The sequence below is a fragment of the Microcebus murinus genome, chromosome 4 (genome assembly GCF_040939455.1).
Source record: "Microcebus murinus isolate Inina chromosome 4, M.murinus_Inina_mat1.0, whole genome shotgun sequence".
NCBI lineage: Eukaryota > Metazoa > Chordata > Mammalia > Primates > Cheirogaleidae > Microcebus > Microcebus murinus.
Window position 1 is genome coordinate 97,375,256 of NC_134107.1, and position 26,539 is coordinate 97,401,794.

General features: G+C 37.2%; 1 protein-coding gene across 6 annotated transcripts in view; it reads right to left on the bottom strand.

The window, feature by feature from the left end:
* Positions 1–1,316: 1,316 nt before the first annotated feature.
* DDX6 (DEAD-box helicase 6) overlaps positions 1,317–26,539 on the bottom strand; it is a 34,002-nt gene continuing 8,779 nt past the window's right edge. For all 6 annotated transcript variants that reach the window (XM_012773601.3, XM_012773599.3, XM_076002576.1 and 3 more), the window contains exons 4-14: positions 24,823–24,927; positions 18,363–18,492; positions 16,216–16,362; positions 14,804–14,898; positions 12,336–12,458; positions 11,532–11,660; positions 10,321–10,437; positions 9,400–9,463; positions 7,437–7,538; positions 6,711–6,893; positions 1,317–5,663 (exon numbers count right to left, since the gene is read on the bottom strand). In XM_012773601.3, the coding sequence (XP_012629055.1) occupies positions 6,718–6,893; positions 7,437–7,538; positions 9,400–9,463; positions 10,321–10,437; positions 11,532–11,660; positions 12,336–12,458; positions 14,804–14,898; positions 16,216–16,362; positions 18,363–18,492; positions 24,823–24,927 (1,188 nt within the window). In that variant the 3' untranslated portion in view covers positions 1,317–5,663; positions 6,711–6,717. The remainder of the gene's footprint in view (positions 5,664–6,710; positions 6,894–7,436; positions 7,539–9,399; positions 9,464–10,320; positions 10,438–11,531; positions 11,661–12,335; positions 12,459–14,803; positions 14,899–16,215; positions 16,363–18,362; positions 18,493–24,822; positions 24,928–26,539) is intronic.

A 26,539-nucleotide genomic window follows, 5' to 3' on the forward strand; every position in this document is an offset into this window, starting at 1 on the left:
AGCTAGGACTACAGGTGAGCGCCCCCATCCATGCCTGACACCCCACATAAATTTTACAGAATCAGCTTGTGGATATCTACAAAAAAGCCTGAGGTTGATTAGGAAATTGCATTGAACTTCTATACCAAATTCAAGAAACTCACAGAGCAAGTCTCCCAATCCATCTCATTTAGGTCACTTCTTTCATCAGTATTATTTTGTACCTTTCAGCATATAGGCATCACGGTCATCTCGAGGTTATCTGCAGGGGATTGGTTCCAATTGCCACCACCCTGCAACTGCCAAAATCCTTGGATGCTCAAGTCCCTTACATAAAATGGTGTAGTATTTGCACATAACCTATGCACATCCTCTCACACATCCAATACAATCCAAATGCTATGTAGTTGCACCGTGTTGTTTAGGGAATGACTATACATGTTCAGTACAGATGCAACCATTGCAGGCTCAGGTACATTTTCCATCCTTGGTTGGTTTAATCTGTGGATGTGGAACCCATGGACAGAGGGCCAACTTTACCTTATTATACCGAAGTATTTATTTCTTCGGGGGAAGACGCAGTGAGGGTGATGTGTTCAGCTTAAGTGTCTGAAATTGTTCCGTTTAGATCTTGTGATTTCTTTCATCAGTGTTCTGTAGTTCTCAGCACAGGAATTCCATATGTTGTAGTCTTTTTTTTTTTTTTTTTGAGACAGAGTCTCGCTTTGTTGCCTAGGCTAGAATGAGTGCCGTGGTGTCAGCCTAGCTCACAGCAACCTCAAACTCCTGGCTCAAGCAATCCTCCTGCCTCAGCCTCCCAAGTAGCTGGGACTACAGGCATTCGCCACCATGCCCGGCTAATTTTTTTTGTATATATTAGTTGGCCAATTAATTTCTATTTATAGTAGAGACGGAGTCTCGCTCTTGCTCAGGCTGGTTTCGAACTCCTGACCTCAAGCAATCCGCCCGCCTCGGCCTCCCAGAGAGGTAGGACTACAGGCTTGAGCCACCGCGCCCGGCCTGTAGTCTAGTTTTTGTGGGTATAGTTTTTGTGTCACTTTACATTTGAGATCAATTCTTATGGGAGGTGATCATTACTGAGAATAGATCATGGACCCACATCTTTCTTTCCCAACTGAGTCTTAAGTTCTCTAGGCTACGAAAACTTGAGTGTATGGTGGGACATCTAGGCTACATGGAACTCTCAGGTTTTTATTTAACTGAGCTCACAGAAATAATGTTGAGAATGCTACACCATATGAATTACTCTACTAAAATGCTCTCAAACTGGGATTCCTATACACATAGGCTGTTCCTAAAGACATACCACACACACATTTGGAGTTCCAGTGGGCTTTTATTGAGATAAATTAACAAAAACCAAGATTTTACCAACCATCTTTTCTGAACCTTATAAACTCAGCAAAAGACTCAGGTCCATATACGTGTACATACAACAGAACACATCCCAACAAAAACAGAGCCCTACTGGAACATTTGCCAATTAACAGAAAGCCAATTTTCCCTTTCCCCAAATGTTTTCAAAATTTTGAGTTCTCACTGTTCGCTTCTCAGTGGAACTGGTCCCTTGTGGCTAGGGACATTGGAATTCTCTCCCATTTTTATTGAACAAAAAATAATTTTTTTCCCGTTGTTTTGTTTCAAAAAAGGGAACAGTGACTTTGTTTTCTCCAGGCACCCCTCCCCCAAAACCAATGGTTAAAATACAGCAGCCTGTATCTTAATAACCCAGCCCTACCCCCTCCCTTTCCCTGCCCAGCATTGTCTACTGGAGAATTTAAATACACTTCTGCTGGAATCTGTCAGCTGTGGAGGGGCAGAGTCCAGGTGCCAGGCTAGCTCCCTCTGTCCTCATGAACTATGACAACCTTTGGACACTTAACTCTTTACCCCAAAGATGAGTTTTTAGATCAGAAAACAGAGATTTTCTTTGGGAGATTTTAAAAAACTACCTTTAGGGATATAAAGTAGAACTGCAAGCTCACCAAAGTCCACTGAAGTTCACCAAAAAGCTGACTTATTTTAGCTCCCATGTGGCCAATAATTTTGCTTGACAAAGGTATTTGGCAAGAAAATGATTCCACAACAAATTTAAAGATACACAGAACATTTAAAAAGTAGCAAATTAAAACAACATGGCTTAATTCCCAAGAACTTATTTCATTTTTTTGTTACTCATCTAGAAGGTCAGGAGTGTGGCTAAAGGCAGTTTCTTATGAGGTTATGAGCTTCCAAAGTGTCTCTAAATCCTTAGTGCAGACACCCTCCCTTTTGGGGCAAAGTACCCTCCCTCCCACCCCTATTAAAAAAAAAAGAAAAGAAAAAAATTAAACCAAATGATCAGAATGAGATGCTTTGATTCCAACACTTTACACTCAAGCTTTGTGTTAAGTTGTCTTGTTCTAACCAAACATGATGGTATCAAACACAAAGCACATGACATAGGAAAGATGCTCTCATCTCATTCTGAAAACAAATACTGATAACCACCCCCCCCCCCTTTGGGCCAACCCATGTTATGATGCTAGGACCAACTTGAAAATAATTTAGAGGTATATATTCAGGTTTCCCTCTCCTTTACTTCCTTTCCATGAAAGGTCATTTTAGAATGAATTTATTCCACTCCTAAGGGAAAGAAGCAAAAAAGCTTCTATCCCCACCAAAACATATGGGGAGAGAAAAAATATAGGTCTAGAGGTGGCAAGATGTGTAACAGTCCATAACCCATTACACAACTAGACAACCACAGCTAAACCATGAGTTGGCTGCAGTTATAAAATAGGGACTAGTTTTCATCCAAATGAACCACTGGAAAGACATTACCATTTCTTTAAAAAGAAAACAAAAATACCACTCGATATTGGAAAGAATCTGAAGATGATTTCCAATAGTTACAATGCTCCTTATAATGGTATTAGGAGGGATTAAAAAAAAAAAAAAAAAAAAAGACCAGGCTTTGACCTAGTCCTTAGAGCATCTTTCCATTTTAACAATTCCTATTCAAGAGTCAAGCACCAACACTGGACAGCTGCCTCTACAAGACTGTGTCCAATAGTGGTGCCCCAGATAGTTTAAGTGCCACTCCTCATCAGAGGCTGTACTTCAGTAATACTTTCAACTTTAAGTCTGTGCTTTAAGAGGGACCCACAGGCATGTGACACTAGGCTAAACAGTCTAAGGTTGGCAAAGACTGCGCTTCTTCTATAGTCACCCACATGCTCTCCAGCGAGATACAAAATTGCATTTATGCTCCTTTTCTGCTATATGATCCCTCTTATCTCACAAAAGGTGGGGGAGAAAGAGAGCTGCATCAGTACAAGGGCAAGATTTCTTTTTTTTGGTCAAAAGTTGATGCCTTTTAAATTCCCTCCCACCCTCCCTGGAAAAAGTTACTTCCTTAATTAGGGTTTGTATTTAGTTACCAATATGGACTGGACAGAATATATGTGACTTGAATTCCAAATAAATGAGCTTGTTCTTTTTTGGGTTTGTACCGTGCAGCCCTTGCTACAGTTGTTAAAGGAGTTAGGGCTATGTCTAATCAGGAGGCATCTGCAGGATTTTGATTCCCATGGAATTATGCATGAGTCACAAATAGTTTTGTTTAGAACTAGGCAGAGTCAAAAAAGCAACTTCAAGTAATTGATTTTTGTCCAGATGAGTTAAAGCATGAAAGCATATGCAGGACTTATTGTGTAGTATCTTAGGGTTTTGAAAACCAATGGAATATGGAAATCAATTTTTTAAAAATTTTGCTTTCTGCTCCCCCCATGCCTCCTGATTGACCTAGTATACCAGGTTAAAAGGGAATTAAAAACATTAAAAAAAAAAAAGTTCACTGGTTTTGATTCATCTCACTCCTTTTGCCTGGAGATCAGGCCAAACATCAAGCATATTGGGAGGGGCACAATTTAAAGCAACACTATCAACTGTAAAGCATTTGCCAGCAATTTACAGTGCAAAATGACAGATAATTCTTTTCACAACGCAAGAGGATGGCAAGCAGCTTTCTGTAGCATGAAAGTTAACAGCTCTCAGGGGTTGCCCATTTCTGCATAAGTTTATGTATCCAGGTAGGCAGAGGGCAACACACTTACACACTAAAGGAGATGATCCACAGAAAATCGAGTTCCAGAACTGCTAACATTACCAAAACTGGTACTGGCTAAATATTCTGAAATGCAAATCCATGCTTTATACATATACTGTTCAAAGACACTGCCACTCCATAGAATTCCATACTGCAAGGTAGATTAATCTTTGCCCCCTTTAGCAGAGCTTGAAAAATTCCTCAAACTTTTAGTAAGGGGGAAGAAGCAAAATCAGAGAGCTTCTCAAAAAAACATCTTGAATTATAGATTTTTTTGAAGTTTCCTTGTTTTCTCTGGTAAGCCTCTTCCAAAGGTACTAATGAGACAGTGTGGCAGCAAACAGTACATCCCAGACTTCTGAGTCCCTTTTCTAACACCGGGTCCCGTAGAAATCTGCTCTCTACAGCAAGAAGCCGAAGTATTTTTTAGAATTTAGTGTTGCGGAAAACTGAGCCCCTCTCATCTTTAGCTGCTCCCATAATCACTCTAATCCCCTTAATCCCAGCAACCTTCATCCAAAAAAAAATATATATATGTATATATATATATATGAACCCAGAAAAAAACTTATTTACAAAGTTTATACAAGTATACACACCCAATTTTCTATGGGACACACTTTGCCACAGAGGAAAGAGGGTCAAGGCTCTGACATGTCTACACATCAAGTGCCATACTGCTAATGGAGGCGTATGTAAACCAGTCTTTAGTGTTCTGCTATAGAGCACAAAGGCTTGTCATATGGCTCCTGCAATGATAGACTGCTCTTTCCTTTGGGAGTGATGATGTTTTATCTACTCAGCCCAGAAGAAATTTTACTTGGGATTTTTTTTTTTAAATACATGTATTTACAGTGCGGATGAACTGCAATTGCATATCAACTCCTCCACATAAAGAAAAAGAAAATGGTGTTTAACATTAATAAGTTTCATCTTCCAGCCCTGGGCTTGAGTACTGGGTAAAAAGGGAAGAGAGAGACTTCAACTTGAAACCAAAACAAAAAGACAAAATTTCTAAAAGAAAAAAAAGGAAGAAAAAAGGAAAGAATTACTATTGTTGATTCCTTGGGCTGTGTCTAAAAGATGATATTCTGAATGGTCTCATAGCATAAGGCACTTCGCACAAATAAGTAATAAGCTCTTCAGGCTTAAAAAACGGATGAGTAATCAGGGAGAAGTTGAAATGCACTCGAGAGTCAGCTGTTGGAGAATTTTGAAATCGCAGACAAGCTTGTGTGTTCATCAAGATTCTTCTCTTTTTAGGGTTTCTCCCCTTCTCTTCTTTCTCCTCCTTCCTTGTCCCCTTTCCCCAGAAAACATTTTTAAAAAACCAGCAGTTAGTGCAACTAATGTTCAGTCAGCACACAGTGCAAACAAGTGGAACAAAAAAGGTATATTCCTTCTTTTCAGCTTTTTTTCTCTTCACCAGTTAAAAAAAGAAAAAAATGTCTGAGCTCTTTTAAGTTTTCATAGTTCCAAAATAAAAGAAGATGAAAAACCCACAAAGAGAAGAGCATCCCCCCAAAAATGCTGTGTCACAGATCCAAACGATCCTCCTGTAGTTTGTCAAAGCCTAAAGAAAGAGGGAAGAAATCTAAGATTAACATGTGTGAAAGCAATACAAACTAGGATAAATGGATTTTTCACAATTATCCCAAATGCTCTTTCTACTAATAGTAGTGTCTACTGAACCTTTGCCTACTGTAGAATCCACTGGTTAGGATTAAGCAATTTTTCCTAGGCATCCCTGAGACAGAATAAGAGCCTGAATGTTCTGGTAGAAGGCAGCTCTCATTCATAAGAACTAAATCAAGAGGGAAAAATTACCTTACACAAACCGAACACTCTGCCAAAGTACTATTAAACACTGGCTAGGGCTAGGTTTTGTGTTTGTTCAAACACTGGCTAAGTTTTGTGTATGACACCTTACTTAGGAAAAAAAAGTTAAAGTGAAACGAATAATTTAAAAATTCTTTAAGCAACAATAGGTAAGATATTCACTGTAATTTGGAAACTATCACTTGTTAGATCAGATTTTCCTTAGGAAAAACTTTGAAAATAACTTACCTTACTTAATGTTGAGGCTTGTTTTGCACATTTCTAACCAGAGCCCAACAGTCATCAAAAGATCAAAGGCAAGGGTGTGCAGAAAATCAGAGTATGCATTTAAAAAATGCAGCCACCCTTATATCCTGATTACACATTTGGTAATAAGGGTATTAATAGGTAATCTTACCTGATTTAACCTACCCATTAGAAATTAAAAGAAAATGTTAAAAATAGAGGGATGACTGAGTAAAAAAGGAAAAGGCAAGAGCAGAAAATATTTTTATATTCAAAACTGCTTAAGATTCTTTTTTGCTTTCATTATTTTAGGGGCTGAATTTGTCTTAAGTATCACTCACTTATCACACTACTCAGGAAGCTGCATTCAAGAATAGCATTTATAGATTCTTTAATGGGACTACAACCTTACCCTAGAGATATCTGCTATTTACACCAATGGTGTTTTTACCCTATACTACCATCATATATGGTAGATATCGTATTTCCCCCGGGGAAGAGGATCTTGATTTTCTTCAATTATAGGTTCCACTTAGCTATTCTGTCAGGTACGCACATGCTTGTTAAGGTTTCTCATCTTCTACAGGCTCGCTGTGGTATTCTGCCACATATAGGCTCTTGTCAATGTTGCTTGGGATAGGTTTAATTTCTGTTCCCAGCTGCTCCTCAATACTTTTCAGGTTGAAGCGATCATCGTATGTGATCAAGTTGATGGCTAAGCCAAGATGACCAAAGCGACCTAACGAAAAAATTTTTAGAAATTAATTTAAAAAATGAGTTAAATATGAAAATCAATGTGTATGTCCAAGTGTATTAGTGGCAAAACCACACAGGATTAATATTTCTTTTCCGTACCATTCTGAGTACACAAAACCACTTCTTAAGAGTTTCTCTTCATACACAAATTACCCTATAACTTCCAGTTTCACAGCCCAAAGTAGTGCTTTATTTTACGTTTTTCAAATGACACAATGGATGCTCATCTGCACCAACAGATGCCTAGATACATACACTAAACAATACAGTCACAGATTGTACTACCTAATGAGTGAAGTTCTCCTGTGTTAATTTCATCTCAAATTAAGCACAAAGTTATTTTTAACTGATCTTAATAAATAAATGTTCTAGAAGAATTAGAAATTAGTCTTAAATACCAAACTGAATTAGTATTAATTCACTTTTCTCATAGCTACCAAACTCTATTTCACAAAGGAACAAAATTTAGTGATTACAAATCTCAAAAAACACTTCTACCAAGAACATCTCCCTCTTTTTTCCTCACCTGATCTTCCAATACGATGGAGATAGGTCTCTGCCAGCTTTGGGAAGTCAAAGTTTATTACCACATTCACAGCTTGTATATCAATACCTCGGGTAAACAAATCTTTAAAAAAAAAAAAAAAAGAAAGAAAAGATAATTCTCACTGTATCTTTGAATTTGGACATGCTTCTTGATACCACAACACTCTAATGCATATTTCTAGTGTAACCTAAGTTTACTAATTTCATTCACTTATTCAAATGCATATATAACATATATATACTTTTAAAAATTATGGTATGATATACATAAAATTGGAGAGCAAAGATATTTTTGTGGCATCTAAGTATCTAGCAAAGAGTAAATATCTGTTGCATATTAATAAATATCTCCTAATGAATTGACTGCAACAGATATTTAAAATTTAATTTATAAAGCATGCCATTTTATAGACTACAGAAACAGCATAAAATAGAATATGACTTGCCAAAAGTCACATGATTAGAGGTAAAAACTATAAGGACTTGGATGCTAATCTTAAAAACCTAAGAGTGGGCCTGGCGCCGTGGCTTGTACTTGTAATCCTAGCACTCCTCGAGGCCAAGGTGGGAGGATTGCTTGAGGTTAGGAGTTAGAAACCAGCCTGAGCAAGAGTGAGACCCTGTCTCTACTAAAAAATAGAAAGAAATTAACTGGCCAACTAAAATATATAGAAAAAATTAGCTGGGCATAGTGGCGCATGCCTGTAGTCCCAGCTACTTGGGAGGTTGAGGCAGAAGGGTTGCCTGAGCCCAAGAGTTTGAGGTTGCTTTGAGCTAGGCTGCCACCATAGCTAGAGTGCCCCACGGTACTCTAGCCAGGGCAACAGAGTGAGACTTTGTCTCAAAACAAAACAAAAACCCACAACCCTAAGAGTCTAGTATCCTTTCCACTAAATTAGATATTTTGAGTACTTCTACGTATTTAAAGGTCAGGTCTGATAAAGTAAACGTAAATATACGAATTCACATCTCTATTAGTTATCCCTTTTAGATATAGGCAGAGAAACAGAGATATAGGCAGAGAAACAAGATAAACTAGAAGTATGTAAGATATTTTTATAGCTCTTGATTCTTATAAATTAGCCAATTTAATATTTTGTTAGAAAATTTTGGAGTATATTCCTAGAACAGCATGTTTATAAAAATCTGTTTTATAAAAACAGATTCTGAAATAGAATTCTAAATCTTGATCCGGGTGGTACTCATATGGGTTATACATGCAAAAATTCGTCAAATAATCCATGTAAGATTAGTATATTTATCTACATTGTAACTCAATTAAACAATTCTTCTCTTCACTCAGAAGCCTAATTAATGATATTAATAAGATTATTAATCTCATACCAATAAAAAGATTTAGTATAGCAACGGGAAGGTACTGAATCCATTTGGTTTGCCTGATCTGTCTATTCGACCCATTTGTTGTTCTTTATGTGATAAAATAAACCAAAATATAAATTAATCGTCTTCTAAGAAAAAAATTAAAAGGCCACAATAAACAACTTCCAAAACATAGGCAGTGTCTTATTATAATTCATTTTGTGTTAGTTCATTCCTGTATACTAAAACTATTCAGAAAACAAATCCCAAAACTACTTTAATTTTTTTTAAAGTTGAAGTGAAGCAGTGGGAATGGAGAAGAAACAAAGCAATCTGTAACTGGTTGTGATCAATTAGTTGTAAACATCACTGCACTCAGACCAGCCCCAAAACTACTTTAAAAGAGAGCTGAGGTATGAGTGTGAGAAAAAGTCTTCTGCAGTTCCAGATATGGAACCCAATTTCAGGAGTTAACTAGAGTTCATTCTCAACTTCAGGAATTCTAAAAGTGGAGATAGGATGTGCTGGACTGTGTCATAGGCTGCACTATGTGATATGGACAGAGAAAGCAAAGCAGAACTAGGGAGAAAACCAATGGGGAAAGGAAATACAAAAATTCTTACCAGTGCAAACAAGATTGCGGCATAAGCCATTTCGGAAATCATGAAATACACGATTTCGATGTTCCTAGGAAAAAAGCAATGCATTCCATTTGATTAATACTTATACATAGCCCAAAATTTTCACCATCAGTTTCTCCTATCCAGTCAGTTCTCTATACCTCAAATCTGTCTATATGAATGATCCATGACATTAATATTCTTTCAAAACCAAGTATGAGGCCGGTGTGGTGGTTCACACCTGTAATACTAGCACTCTGGGAGGCCAAGGTGGGCGGATCGTTTGAGCTCAGGAGTTTGAGACCAGCCTGAGCAAGAGCGAGACCCCATCTCTACTAAAAATAGAAAGGAATTAATTGGCCAACTAAAAATATATAGAAAAAAATTAGCTGGGTATGGTGGCACATGCCTGTAGTCCCAGTTACTTGGGAGGCTGAGGCAGGAGGATCGGTGGAGCCCAGGAGTCTCACGTTGCTGTGAGCTAGGCTGACACCACGGCACTCCAGGCTAGGGCAACACAGTGAGATTCTGTCTCAAAAAAAAAAAAAGAAAAAAGAAAATCCAGCAGTGCTGTCCAACACAAACTTCTGTAATAAAGTAAATGTTCTTTATCTATACTTCCAATACAGTAGTTAGTCACTACAGGTGGCTAATGGAGCACTTGAAATGTGGCTATTACTGAGAAACTAAACTTTTCATTTTATTTCATTTTAACTAAGGTATGAATACGTATGATTATCCCTATTTTACTGTTAGAAAATTAAACCTCAGAAGAGTCTAAACTGAAGGGTCCTTTGGCTATTAAGGAATAGTTTATTCTTAAACTCAGGATATTTAGAGGACCATTAAAACAAAACAAAATCCAAGAAATACTTGGAAAAAGATTTTTTGTTACATCTGTTCAAGCTTTAGTTTTATACTCACCTGCCTCATTTTAGCATGAATATAGAAGCAAGAATAACCCAGTTGAGAGATCTTCTTGGCTAGCAATTCAACTCGCTGAGAGGAGTTACAGAAAATGATTGACTGGTTTATCTGAAGCTGAGCACAGAAAAAATAGGTATGAGAAAGAAAAACAAAAACCTTCATTTGGTTTGCCAAATCTTAAAAATACTGACTAGCAAACAAGAAATGTTAATGTGGCCTATAACTCAGAATCTCATAATACGAGACAGAAAGTTGTAAAAATTATAAATATTTTCCTTAATAGTTGCAGATAATAATTTATTAGTTTTACTGTAGAAAAGTACATTTCATAAAGGCCACATAACTGTGATGAGCAAAATACAGTTGATTCTAATTATTCAAAGTAGTTGTTATGGTCTACAAAATCACTGCAAATACCAAACTAGCAAATACAGAACCATTGCTCCGAGGGAAAATACAGGATTAGGCTCCTGTTAGCCTCTGATCACAACTTTTTTTGTCAACAGATCAATACACAACTCTGTTTTACATGTTTCAGTTTCAGAACAATTTATTTAATATACTCAGAGCCAATACCACTATAACTCATGCATGGACGAAGCATTATGTAATACACATTCTCTCTGCAAGGCACATCAGCATTCCTGTGCATAGAACACTGGGCAGCATGTCAACACCATGTGTAAGGGCCAATTTACAGTGAAATCATCAACAAAAAGCACACAAACTTGAAAAACATGACATAGACTGAAAAGGACACTTGTTCACAGTAAGAGAGCTAAAACAATAAGGCAGAGTGCTGCATTCTTTGACCTCAATTGGGAAATGTGCATGTCAGATGACTCAAATTCTTTAACACATTTCAAATGTCCACATATGGCTATGAAAGTACCTGGAGTACTGATTTCTGGATTACAAATAAATTCTAGTGACTAGGCAAATTCACAAATACAGAATCTGTGAATAATGAGGATCAACTATAATTAAGGTCAAAGTATTTCAGAAAAAAGTTAAAAGTACCTGTTACTTGTCAACTACAGGATAGTACCTTCGGATCAACAACTAAAACTGCCCTTTAGGAAACACTAAGAATTTTTCTTTTCTTTTTCTTTTATAGTGAAAATGGTGTGGAAATTGATAAAAAGTGTCTGTTTTACTGGAATTAAGTGATGGACAATATTTAGCAGTGGAAGCCTACTACTACTTACCCTGGAGAAAAGTGTGTTGAGGCAGTGTACTTTTTGGCGCTCAGTTACATATGCGTAGTACTGGGTTACTCCCTTCAGAGTTAGTTCCTCCATCAGGTTAATCTCATAGGGTTTCTGCAAATGGGAATTCTGAGAAAAAAGAATAGAATCTCATACTTATGAAAGCAGTATTTTATCTCTTAAACTCAAAATATATCCTATACATTTCTATCTGACAAAACACTTGCTTATAAGAGAAATATCTCTCTTCAAAACAAAATATATGATCTGTCATGGTAGAAATCAATTACCCTAATGTTTCAGATTCAGAAATGCAGCTATTAATAATTTACTACTACAAGTTGAGTATCCCTTATCTGAAATGCTTGGGACCAGAAGTCTTTCAGGTTTTGTAATATTTGCATTCATTATATTTGCTCCCATGAACATTTCTTTTGAGCATCATGTTGGTGCACTAAAGTTTTGAATGTTGAAGCATTTCTGATTTCAGATTAGGGATACTCAACAACCTGTATATTGCATACAGAATGATGCTATAATCAATTTACCTAAGCATCAATGGCTATGTCATTCTGACACCAAAAACTAAGTGAAAAATGAGGAATTTAATCATATTACTATTACGGTTTTCTTAAAAAACAGTTAATTTAATGAAAACAAATCTTGCTTGGTCAGCTGAAGAAAAAGCCAAAAACTTTAAATAATTAGAAAAAAATAGATTCACTGATAAGATGTAATTATAGATAAAAGCACACTTGTAGGCAATTGGATTAGTATTGATTCCAAATGCAGATTTATACTCACCATGAACTTCTGTACACTAAGAGGGAAAGTAGCAGAATATAGTAAAATCTGCCTGTTTTTAGGTAGCGTGAGAATAATATCCTCCATTATCTGCACAAAATCCTGTGATAGCAACTTATCTGCCTGCAGTACAAAGAGAAGACAACTTTAAAAACAATGAAATGTCTAAGGTCTTTGGGTTAATATATAGTCAAAGATAAGGTATCATCTAAGAAGAGCATCCATGGAATCCTCGTGGTTGTAAACAGTAAATTCTCTCCAACATTGCATAAAGTCCATTGGTACCAAGATAAATTCCCAGTGATTCAGAAGGGGGAAAAATCTATAATCCTCATCTTCCAGGGAAAAAAAATTCTAGACAGATAAAACCCTTGCTCCCATAATAGAATTTTAATGTGATTCCCATCAAACAGGTAAGTATGGTATAGAAGTTAACAGTTCTGGAGTTAAACTAAATGGGTTGAAATCTTGTCTCCTGTATTTATCAGCTGTTATTTACATACTATAGTAACTACTTCATTAGATAACTACCTTAAACAGTTATTGTAAAAATTAAATGAAAAAATACATGAAGCACTTATTGCTGGCACACAGTGATTGATTTATTGATTCATTCATTTTTAGATTTAGAGTCTCACTCTGTCACCCAGGCTGGAATGCAGCAGCCTAATCATAGCTCACTGGACTCTCAGACTCCTGGGCTCAAGTGATCCTGTCCCCTCAGTCTCCCAATGACCTGTACTCATTGGCATGTACTACCACGCCCAACTCTTTAAAAATTTTTTTGTACAGCCAGAATCTCACTATGTTGCCCAGACTGGTCTCGAATTCCTACCATTAAACAATCCTCCCACCTTGGCCTCCTAAAATGCTGAGATTATAGGCGAGAGCCACCATACCCAGCCTCGCTCCAATGATTAATAAATGTTATCTCTCATTACTCAAAGATAAAAGCTTGATTTGAATTAGACCATAATCAATGAACTAGTTATCTAAAAACACAAACCAAATAGGAAATGAACTTTTATGTCAAAATATTAATAATACTGATGTTCCTTAACTTATGAGATTCTATCCTGATAAAATGCATCAAGAGTTGATATAACAAGTACATTTAATACAACTAACCTACCAAACACTATAGCTTATCTTAGCCTACCCTTAAACATGCTCACAACACTTACACCAGCTTAGGGTTTGGCAAAATTATCTAACACAGTACACTGTAAAGTATCAGTTGTTTGCTCTCATGATCATGTGGCTGACTGAGAGCTGTGGTTTGCTGCCATTGCCTAGCATCAAGAGAGAGCCTACTGCTAGCCAGGGAAAATATCAAAATTAAAAATTTGAAGTAAGCCGGGCGCGGTGGCTCACGCCTGTAATCCTAGCACTCTGGGAGGCTGAGGCGGGCGGATTGCTCGAGGTCAGGAGTTCGAAACCAGCCTGAGCAAGAGTGAGACCCCATCTCTACTATCAATAGAAAGAAATTAATTGGCCAACTAATATATATATAAAATTAACCAGGCATGGTGGTGCATGCCTGTAGTCCCAGCTAGTCGGGAGGCTGAGGCAGGAGGATTGCTTGAGCCCAGGAGTTTGAGGTTGCTGTGAGCTAGGCTGACGCCATGGCACTCACTCTACCCTGGTCAACAAGCGAGACTCTGTCTCAAAAAAAAAAAAAAAAAAAAAAAATTTGAAGTAGTTTCTACTGAATGCATATTACTTCACATGATCGATTGTGTCAAAAAAATTGTTAATTGAGTTATCTGAAGTCAGGGGTCATCTGTACATGTACAAAACAATGCTAGATCCCAAGGATACAGAATTAAAAATAAGTTCTTAAAAGACTCTATAACCAAACTGGTGAGATAACACGTGTAACAGAGACCCAAAACTAAACAATACAAAGCAGTATACACAAAATGATGGGTTAGAGACATTGTATGTTTTGTAAAATATATTACCAAAAAAAGACTTAATGAACTTAGCTTTGCGGTTATTCAGCAATTCCTCTCCTTGAAAAAAATAAAATAAAACCTAAACTATCTAGAATCCCAAAGAAAAAGACAAAAGGCCGAACTCTTATGAACATCTCTCATCTACTGCAGGGGTCCTCAAACTTTTTAAACGGGGCCAGTTCACTGTCCCTCAGACCGTTGGAGGGCTGGACTATAGTTTGAAAAAAACTGTGAACAAATTCCTATGCACACTGCACATATCTTATTTTGAAGTAAAAAAACAAACGGGCAAAAACACCTGCATGTGGCCCGAGGGCCATAGTTTGAGGATGCCTGATCTACTGCCTCTGAAGGGCAAAACATGTTTTACAAGAAAATTAATTTAAACTGACCAGTTATATGTTTATTATAAGGTCATAAATACAAACCGCTTTTGCTTTGTTCACTGGCAATTATAAGCAAAGCACAGTAAAGTACAGAACAGTATCTTTCCAAATGAAGACACATTACCTCATCCAATACTATCATCTGGACATGATCAACCTTTGCTACTCCTTTCTTAATAAGATCCAGGATTCTCCCAGGGGTAGCGATCACCACGTGAACTATATGTAAGATTTAGAAAACATATATTCTCATTAATTTTAACTTGGGCAAAAAGGATATTGTAAAGGTTTATCATATACAGTCAGGCACCAATTAAAGACAGGGATCCATTCTCAGAAATGTATCGTTAGGCAACATCATAAAGTATACTTATACAAACCTAGATTGTACAGCCTACTCCATCGTATAGCTTCATTATAATCTATACATGATCCATTGTTCACCCAAAAGTCATTATGCAGCACATGACTGTTTATCTTTTATCAGAAACACTGTTATAGAGGTAGAAATAATATAAAAAGATACAAGATGTGTTTTAGGATAGAGACTTCCATTTCACTTCAGGATGGCAAGAGAATATTCATTTGTTTCACTTCTACACTAGGTGGGCTATAACTTCCCAAATCACCTGCTCCAAACAGGAGGCATACTTTCTTTTTTTTTTTTTTTCCCCCAATTCCAACTGAACTCCATATACTTTCTTATCTTAGGACAATGTCCAATGAATAACAGAAGGCATACTAGGCTTCTGACACAGCCAGTCTAATCTATAGCCACAGTCTTCAAAAAATTGTTATAAGAATCAAACAAGATAATCATTGTCAAAAACTATGCAGTATAAAGAATGTATCACTTAATCACATTATAATTATATATAAAATTCTGACTAAAATCTATATATAATTTTATATAAGTGATCTCATTCTTCCTGTTATCTTTTTTCACTCAGTAATGTATCATGGAAATCTCTTCATGAAAATGAATATAGATCAGTTTCACTCTTTAATAGCTATATGGAATTCCATTCAGACTATACCCTAGGGTATTTAGCCAATCTCCTCTGACATTTAGTTGGTCCAATTTTCAGTACTACGAACCCAACAGTACATAACCATATACATACATCCTTGCATTTATCCAATTATTTCTTCAGGAAAGATTCTTGAAAACCTACATTTATAATTTTTAAATATACTGCCAAATTTTCCACAATAGTGATTGTATCAATTTGCGCCCCCATAATGCAAGACAGCCCATGTCTCATACTGACTACTAATATTTATCATTACCAATTAGATAGGTATAATTAATATTAACTTGCTATTTTTATTTATATTTTTAAAAATTACTAATAAAGTTGAATATCTTTTTCAATTACTATAAATTTGTCTTTTTAAAAATGGTCATTTCCTTTATTCTTTTTTTACTGCAGCGTTTCTACTCCATAATTCTTAAAAAAAAAAATTTTAATAATTTACTGTAAGAAATAAACTGACTGTAATTACAGAGAGCTATTGCCTTATATTAATCATTACCTGTGTCATCAAGCCTCATTATGTCATCTCGTAAATTGGTTCCTCCTGTGGTTGCCATCACTTTAGCCCCTCCCATGTGTTTGCTGACCTGGATGCAAATTTGACTGACCTGTAGAGCAAGTTCTCTAGTGGGAACAATCACCATTGCTGGAAAACATCAAGGAACAGAGAAAACAGGAAGGTGGGCAGGAAGAGAGAAAAGAATATTCATATTTAAAGAATTTAAGGCCGGGTACAGTGGCTCACGCCTGTAATCCTAGTACTCTGGGAGGCCGAGGCGGGTGGATTGCTCGAGGTCAGGAGTTCGAAACCAGCCTGAGCAAGAGCGAGACCCCGTCTCTACTATAAATGGAAAGAAATTAATTGGCCAACTAATATATATAGAAAAAATTAGCCGGACATGGTGGAGCATGCCTGTAGTCCCAGCTACTCGGGAGGCTGAGGCAGCAGGATTGCTTGAGCCCAGGAGTTTGAGGTTGCTGTGAGCTAGGCTGACGCCACAGCACTCACTCTAGCCTGGGCAACAAAGCGAGACTCTGTCTCAAAAAAAAAAAAAAAAAAAAAAAAGAATTTAAAAGGCAGGGCACGCCTGTAATCTTAGGAGGCCGAGGCGGGCGGATTGCTTGAGGTCAGGAGTTCGAAACCAGCCTGAGCAAGAGCGAGACCCCCGTCTCTACTATAAAGAGAAAGAAATTAATTGGCCAATTAATATATATAGAAAAAATTAGCCTGGCATGGTGGTGCATGCCTGTAGTCCCAGCTACTTAGGAGGCTTGAGGTAGGAGGATTGCTTGAGCCCAGGAGTTTGAGGTTGCTGTGAGCTTAGGCTCAAGCAATGGCACTCAACTCTAGCCTAGGCAACAAAGCAGACTATCTCAAAAAAACAAAAACAAACAAAAAAAGAATTTAAGAAACTACAGATATACTGTCTTTGTAATCTAGATACTCAGATGTATTATTAAGTTACATTATTACAGGCCTGATACTATAAAAAGTCAAATGAATAAATCTTTTGAAAGAGAACCTACTGATCCAGAATTAGACTTTTGTCCAGGAATACTACTATATAAATACTAAACTCTTCTTAATTATAAACCTTTAAAGGGTTGAGTTGGCAACCATTAGTTCAAAGTTTATTAACTTGATATTTCTTTTCTTTCTTTTTTTAAAAATTTTTGAGACAGGGTCTTGCTCTGTCACCTGAGCTAGAGATCATATCTCACTGCAACCTCAAACTTCGATGCTCAAGGGATCCTCCTGCCTCAGCTTTCCAAGTAGCTGAGACTAACAGGCGAGTGCCACCAAGCCCAGCTATTTTTGGTAGAGATCAGGGTCTTATTCTTGAGCTCAGGTTGGTCTTTAACTCCTGGCCTCAAGGGATACTCCTGCCTCAGCCTCCCCAGAGTGCTAAGATTACAGATGTGAGCCACCGTGCCTGACCTTAGCTTAAAAATGTCTAAGAATTCTAACCACATTTGACAGATTCACTAAACACCCTAGTATGAAACTCCTACTACCTACGTTCATCATATAGAATTAGAGAGAAACAATAATTATAGATCAAAGAAAGCTAAAAATTTATAAAATCTTTAGAGGTAAAATATTAATTCCATTATGTTATCCTGGGTACAACTATGGAAATGTTTATTCTCCACCACCTAAGCTCTTAAAATTCTAAAACCACAAGCCTTTAAAGAGAAGTTTATGTTTCTATAACGAATTCTGCTGACACACATCTGCTACAAGAAACAATTCAGTTCTACAGTTTATAAGAAGCAATGTCAACTAATTTATCCTCTCATGGCTTTAGCTTTCCTATCATTAGAGCGATAATACTTTGCCTGTCTCACTGGACTGTTTGCAAAACAGTATCATGTAAAAGTACTTTGAAAACTAGAAATTGCTTTAAAAGGGTGGGAATCATTTTTACAAGACAATTAGACCAAAAACTATACAAGGAACAGGGCTGGAGGTGGGGGGAAGAAATCCAAAGGAAAGAATTAGGCCAAAAACTGTGAAAAGACAGAGAATACAAAATTGCAAATTATGTAAATTCTGACTAAAAAAAAAGATAGAAATATCCTCTACATAGTTCCATGATTTAAAAGGCCATTCTTAGTTTAAAAACAAACTTTTCTCCAACTAACCTTGTATATTGTCCTTCTTCAGGTCTAGCCGTTCAAGTAAGGGAATGAGGTAGGCACCGCTCTTGCCTGTTCCATTTTTTGCTCTAGCTAAGATATCCCTACCAGATAAAGCAATGGGAATGCTCTCCTCCTAAAAGAGATAAGACAATGCAAAATACTTGTGAATAAAAACAGTACACAAGAAATTCTGCTATAAAATACACTGAAGGATACCTCTTTTGGCACTGCTTTGAAGTGTCTTACATTTGCATTTTACATGAGTAACAGAGACCCAAGTAAATTAAATTAGCAGAACTACTCCTTATCATCATCATTATAAACTAGTACTTATCAGAACTGTGTAAAATCAGAACAAACAGTACAAATAATTCTCAGTAAAGACTATATATGGTATTTTTCTACCAGGAGCTGGGTGTAATAAAGTAAGGATCCATCCCTCCATAATTCATAATCACAACTTAAGAACTGAACTCTTTGGAATATTATGCAACCATCAGTAAGGAGGCTATGAGACAATGGGAAATTTAAAGGTGTGGGGCATATTAAATCTAAAAAGCTCAATACAAACATTATGTTCACTACAAAATTTTAGGCGGAGAAGCATATGAAAAACCCCACAATAAAGCAAAATGGCAACAATGGGAAAAGAGATTATATATGGTGTTTTGAATCTAGTAGACCATCTGGTGAAAAATTATAGCTTGGACACCTTATCCTTGCACAAAACAGGAATAGGCTAGGCACGTTTAACCTCAGGTCCCATATAGCATTTATTTATACATTACGTAAACCACCAATGTCTGTGTCTCACAGTCTACGTCTCTGTCTTGAGATATGCTCCAGTGGAGGGTTAATTCTATTTCAGTTATCTCAATCCATGCTCACACCACTGAGGGTGACTTCTTATTTTCATATTTGCTTACTTTATGTGTATTTTGCAAATGATAACTTTTTTTTCTTTGAGCCACAGTCTTGCTCTGTTGCCCGGGTTAGAGTGCCGTGGCGTCAGCCTAGCTCACAGTAACCTCAAACTCCTGGGCTCAAGCGATCCTCCTGCCTCAGCCTCCTGAGTAGCTGGGACTACACGCATGCGCCACCACACCCAGTTAATTTTTTCTACTTTTAGTTGTCTGGCTAATTTCTTTTTATTTTTTTAGTAGAGATGGGGTCTCACTCTTGCTGAGGCTAGTCTTGAACTTCTGACCTCAAGCAATCCTCCCAACTCAGCCTCCCCAGAGTGCTAGGATTACAGGCATGAGCCACCACACCTGGCCGATAACATTTCTTATTAACTTAAATTTCCCAGACAATGGCAAAGGATTTCCAAAAGTTACTTAAAATTAAATATGCATATACAGAGAAAGATTAAAACAACAGGTACAAACAAGGAGAAAGCAGAACACATAGACAATGCTTAGCTAAAAAAACCTCTATAGACAAATAACAGTATAATTTGGTCCCACAGACACTTTAGTCACTCAATGGGCTCTTAGCTAGACAAAGGTAGCTAGACACAATGTATGTTTGGAGAATTATTGCATTTGAAAAGAACTAAGGTTCCAAACCTCTGAAAATTGTTTTATTTTAAAGTCTCTATAAATCTCTACCTGAAGGCGAATTTTTTTTTTTTTGAGACAGAGTCTCATTCTGTTGCCCTGGCTAGAGTGCTGTGGTATCAGCCTAGCTCACAGCAACCTCAAACTCCTGGGCTCAAGCAATCCTCCTGCCTCAGCCTCCTGGTAGGTGGGACTACAGGCATGCGCCACCATGTCCGGCTGATTTTTTCTATATATATTAGTTGGCCAATTAATTCTTTCTGTTTACAGTAGAGACAGGGGTCTCGCTCTTGCTCAGGCTGGTTTCGAACTCCTGACCTCGAGCAATCCGCCCGCCTCGGCCTCCCAGAATGCTAGGATTACAGGCATGAGCCACCGCGCCCAGCCTGTAAATTTCTTTTTAGTAAAATACTACTTATGGTTTGTTACTCTGAATTATTCTAAGTAAAACACCATCTTGTGCTTTCCATGGATCATCAAGACAAAACAATAGGGAAGAAAAAAGCAATACAAATGGCAGTCTTAGGTATCTAAAACAACAATTTATATTCGTACAATACATTTATGTTGCTATTTCAAAATACTTTGGTTATATACTACATTTGATCTTCACAATAAAAATCCTGTGAGGGAGATTACTTTAGCTAGGTGTCAGACTGGTGAAGTGGCTAAAGAGTTAACTGCCTATATGCTACATCAACTCTGGCAGTGCAAGTAACAAAGTCAATTTTAAATTGCAATACAAAGTGAGAAATAGGAGTTAGCAAGTGTTCATTAATAATTAGTTCTGCCAAATTAACTAATTTCTTTTTTAAATAAAACTATTATATGAAATAACCTGTAACATTTATTGAGCATTTATCATATATATGGGCACTGTACTACGTATATGAATGATCTCACTTCATCTTCACAACCCTCTGGTATACACTATTATATCAGGTTGGTGCAAAAGTAACCATGGTTTTAGCATTATTGAAATTTGCCATTTGATATTGGAATACATTTTTTTTTTTTTTTTGAGACAGAGTCTCGCTCTTTTGCCCAGGCTAGAATGCCATGGCATCAGCCTAGCTCACAGCAACCTCCAACTCTTGGGCTCAAGCAATCCTTCTGCCTCAGCCTCCCGAGTAGCTGGGACTACAGGCATGCGCCACCATGCCCAAGCTAATTGTTTCTACATATTTTTAGTTGGCCAATTAATTTCTTTCTATTTTTTAGTAGAGATGGGGTCTCGCTCTTGCTCAGGCTGGTTTTAAACTCCTGACCTTGATCCATCCTCCCGCCTCGGCCTCCCAGAGTGCTAGGATTACAGGCGTGAGCCACCATGCCCGGCCTGGAATACATTCTTAATTAAATGTGGTTATACATTATTTTAATGTGCATTTCTTGCTTTATGTTTTTTTGCTAATGACTTATTACTTGCTGTTTATTTTATATTTATTTCAGACTACGGAAATGTTGTTAGACAAAAAAGTAAATGCAAGCGATTTTCTTATTCAAGTTTAAAATGGGTCCATATTTGGCCCAGGAACTGCTAACAAACGTACAGTGGTAGTGGTTCAAGAAGTTTTGCAAAGGAAACGAGAGCTTTGAAAATGAGGAGTGTAGTGGCCAGCCATCAGAAGTTGACTATAACCATTTGAGACCAATTGTTGAAGCTGATCCTCTTACAACTCAACATCAACCATTCTGCGGTCATTCAGCATTTGAAGCAAATCAGAAAGGTGAACAAAGTTGGTAAATAGGTGCCTCATGAGCTGACCAAAAATCAAAAAATTGTCATTTTGAAGAGTCATCTTCTCTTCTTGTACACAACAAGGAACTGCTTCTCAATCTCAATACAAATTAACTAATTTCTTTTTTAAATAAAACTATTATATGAAATAACCTGTAACATTTATTGAGCATTTATCATATATGGGCACTGTACTACGTATATGAATGATGAGATTGTGATGTGCGACAAAAAGTGGATTTTATACGACAACCGGTGACAGACCAGAGCTCAGTGGTTGGACTGAGAAGCTCCAAAGCACTTCCCAAAGACAAATTTGCACCAAAAAAAGGTCACGGTCACTGTTTGGTGTTCTGCTGCCGGTCTGACCCACTACAGCTTTCTGAATCCCTGCAAAACTATTCCATCTGAGAAGTATGCTCAGCAAGTTGATGAGATGCACCAAAAACTGCAACACCTGCAGCCAGCATTGGTCAACAGAAAGGGCCCAATTCTTCTCCACAACAATGCTCAACTGCATGTTGGAAAACTAACGCTTCAAAAGTTGAATGCATTGGGCTAGGAAGTTTGCCTCATCTGACATATTCACATGACCTCTTGCCAACCACCAAGTGACTACTTCTTCAAGCATCTTGACGACTTTTTGCAGGGAAAATGTTTCCACAACAAGGAGGATGCAGAAAATGCTTTCCAAGAGTTCATGGAATCTGGAAGTACAGTTTTTATGCTACAAGAATAAACAAACTTATTTATTTGTGGCAAAAATGTGTTGATTTTAACAGTTCCTATTATGATCAATAAAGATGTGTTTGAGCCTAGTTATAATGATTTAAAATTCATAGTCTAAAACCACAATTATTTTTGCATTAATCTAATACCTCAATTTTATAGGTCAGGAATTCAAGGCTTACAGAGATCCCAAATAACCAACTTATGAAGGAGTGGAGTTAGGATTCACCCTTAGCAGTTCCAAGTTTACCTGTAGAGTAGGTTACCTTAATTTCATCAGACCATTTTAAATAAGTAGACAATGTGCTAGTTATTGGAGATAAAAGTTGAACAACTAAGTCCTTATAGTAAAAGGGCTTTCATTAAGACTTTACACATGTAGATAAAATGGATTAACATGAACTACATCAAAGTAGATTCCTAGATATTTCTCATATTTATACCCAAACTGCCTATTATCTGATGATGCAAACCCTTATCTTGACGCTTTCTCCAGCCAAAAGTATACTCTCACCTCTGGGCAATCACTACCCCAGTTTTCTCTTCTTAGAACATGGATCACTTCTTCCAGATTGTCCCATCTTCTCCAATGGCTACATACAAATGCAATTCTCACTACAAAGGCATCTATCATAGCATATAGAAATTATTTGTACAATTACTGTCCTTTCCACTAAACTGTAGGACAGGAATCTGTCTTATTCATTACAGAGTTCCAGTGGCTATACTAGGTCACTCAATACATGTTTGCTCAATGAAAAAGTACTCAGTGATATCAGAGGGTTTGTTTTGACCATGGCTTGCATTCAACAGTTTCATCAACTTAAACAATTATCAAACTGGCATGTGTATAACATTTATATATACATGTATATATAACATATAACATTTATATATTTACAAGGGTTAAGTTGGACTAAAAAAATTTTTATATATACATGTGTATGTGTGTGTATATATATATGCATGTATGTATATGTATACACACAAATTTATTTCTTGCTCTTTCCACTGAAAAGGCTAGGTAGCGAAATAGCAAATTCAGTACCTAAGGCCTGGGTTTTGGTCCCTATTACTACTCCCCACTAAAAGGAATCAGGGGCTTGTTAGATTCCAAGGCTAGGGCAGGGTAGGTATACGATAAGCCTGGCATCTTTTATGTCAAAAAGTAAGTGCTCAAGAAAAACAAAAGGGACACATCACAAAAACACAGGAACCAGCTTGAAGGAGTTTACATTGGCAAAATCTGGTATAATTTTAGCACAATAAACATCATTGAAAAAAAAGGAATTCATAAATCCACACTCAGATGAGAATAAGGAGGGCATAAGGTTCTTGTTATAAGGGCCAAATAAAGAAGAAGTGCTAGAGCTGGAAACTCATCATAATCTATCAGAGTAAAGATGAGAGCAAGCAAAAATCAATGGGTGCTAAAAGTAGGGGAAAATTTTGATGAAGAGTAGGATATTAGGGACTCAGAGCTGAGACAGCACATGCTGAAGGCTTCAGAGTAACTTGCATAGTGGGACCACAGCACCTCCTTTCCCATCTTACCCCTATACATGTAGGGACAATCCCTCTGTTTAGAGGCGGAGGGGTAGATAATGCAATGGGGAGGCGGATACTTGTGGTAACTAAATTTATTCAAATAAATTGCCCTGAAATCTAAACTGGCAAAAAAAAAAAAGAGTAGGATTATTTACATGGTCTTAAAATGCTCCCCAGACTGTTTTATCAGTTTCAAGAGAGAAAAAGCAGTAATTATACAGCAGAAAAATCAGATAGCACCTTGACAGGGTAATCAAAATTAATCTCACCATTGAGGAATAGAGGACATTATATATACCTTCCAATGTGATACCCGGAGAAGGCCATAACATGATTTTTGTAGTATTCTGGCTGAGAAGCATAACTTGAAACTACGTACTTGGGAAAGTCAGACAAACACAAAATGAGAAATGTTCCATCAAGAAGAGGAGGGAGCTGTATTTTTAATATGTCAATGTCATAAAGGAAAAAAGACTAGGGAAATGCTCATGATTGAAAGAGGTTCAAGAGACATAATAACTACATGTAATACCTGACCCTAGATTGGATCCTGTATACAAGGAAGAAAAAACTATCAAAGGCCATTTTAGGGATCAATTCATAATTAGAACACAAAATATAGATGAGATAGAAATATTGTAATAATGTTAAATTGACTGAAGATAACTGTGGTTAAAGAAGAGAATATCCCTATTCTTAGGAAATGCACATTGAAATATTTAGAGGTAAAAAGCCATGATTTTGTAATTACTCTTATGAAGTCCAGAAAAATAGTATGTATACATGCGAGAGAAATGCTGGTTCATTATACCACCCCCACGGAGCAAAAAGGAAAGTATGTAATGTCGGACACATAAACTTATATATCTGATAAAAAGGGTGAACATACCTGAATAGGAGATGGCTTTTCCCAGCCCATTTCAAAAATTCCCATCAGTAACTCCCGTTTCAAACAGTAATCTTCAAACTCATTTCCTTTTGTGGAGGTCACATCCTACTCAAATAAACAAAAGAAAAAAAAAAACAACATGATAGTTAGCATGCTCAATAAAATTTGTCTTACCTACCCAATCTTAATATAAATATATGCAGATTGTTTTAATCTATATTTCAGCTCTTCCTGGAGAATAAACCACTCTCCCGTCAATGTACTACTCTCCACTAAAAGGAACCAGGGCTTGTTAGATTTCAAGACTGGGGCAGGGTAGGTGTAAGACAAGCCTGGCATCATGTTATGCCAAAAAGTAAGAAAGTGCTCAAGAAAAATGAAAGGGACACATCACAAAAACGCAGAAACCAGCTTGAAGGAGTTTGCACTGGCCAAATGTGGTACAATATGAGCACAAGCCATTTTAAAATCTGTTTTGGAGAAAGGCCACCCTGCAGCCACAGTCCTCTAGGGATTGGTAAAATAGTGTTACTTCTACAAAAGTATCATACCATGAATTGCAAATCATAAGATATTGAGTCAAACTCTAGCTGCACCATTCATTAGCTACAAATATCCTTGGCTAAATCAGTATTTCTCAGGCTTAACATTACTGCCATTTTGGGCCAGAAAATTAACCAAAATGTCTCTAGCTATTGCTAAATGTCCCTGGAGGGCAAAATCATCCTTGGTTGAGAACACTGGGCTGAGAGAACTTACTTCTCTGAACTTTCATTTCCTCATCCACAAAATGGGGATAATACCTAGCTTGAATATCTAACTTAATGGGTTGCTGGGAGCAAAAGAAATTGAGAAAATGCCTTAAAAATTTCATAAAGTATTCCATTTACACATTACTTAATATAGGCACACTTAGGATATTATATGATTTTATATATAATTATATAATTCCACTGAAGAATGGAGAAAAATTCTGGCAATCTAAGATATATGACCTATACAATTTCAAGGATTTTTTTTTTTTGAGACAGAGTCTCGCTCTTTTGCCCAGGCTAGAGTGCCATGGCATGAGCCTAGCTCACAACAACCTCAAACTACTAGGCTCAAGCAATCCTTCTGCCTCAGCCTCCCGAGTAGCTGGGACTACAGGCATGTGCCACCATGCCCAGCTAATTTTTCCTATATATTTTTAGTTGGCCAATTAATTCCTTTCTATTTTTAGTAGAGATGGGGTCTCACTCTTGCTCAGGCTAGTTTCGAACTCCTGACCTCGAGCGAACCTCCTGCCTCGGCCTCCCCAGAGTGCTAGGATTACAGGTTGAGCCACCATGCCCGGCCCAATTTCAAGGATTTTAACTTACTTAAGAGTAAACTGGCCTGGCGTGCCTATAATCCTAGCACTCTGGGAGGCCCAGGCGGGAGATCGCTCAAGGTCAAGAGTTCAAAACCAGCCTGAGCAAGAGTGAGACTCATCTGTACTAAAAATAAAAAAATTAGCCAGGTGTCATGGTGCGCGCCTGTAGTCCCAGCTCCTTAGGAGGCTGAGGCAGGAGGATCACCTGAACCTGGGAGTTGGAGGTTGCTGTGAACTAGGCTGACACCAGGGTACCCTACTCAGGACAACAAAGTGAGACTCTGTCTTAAAAAAAAAAAAAAAAAAACCAAATGAGGATAAAAAATACAGTACTGGCAGGATGCAAACCCAAAAGTATACAGA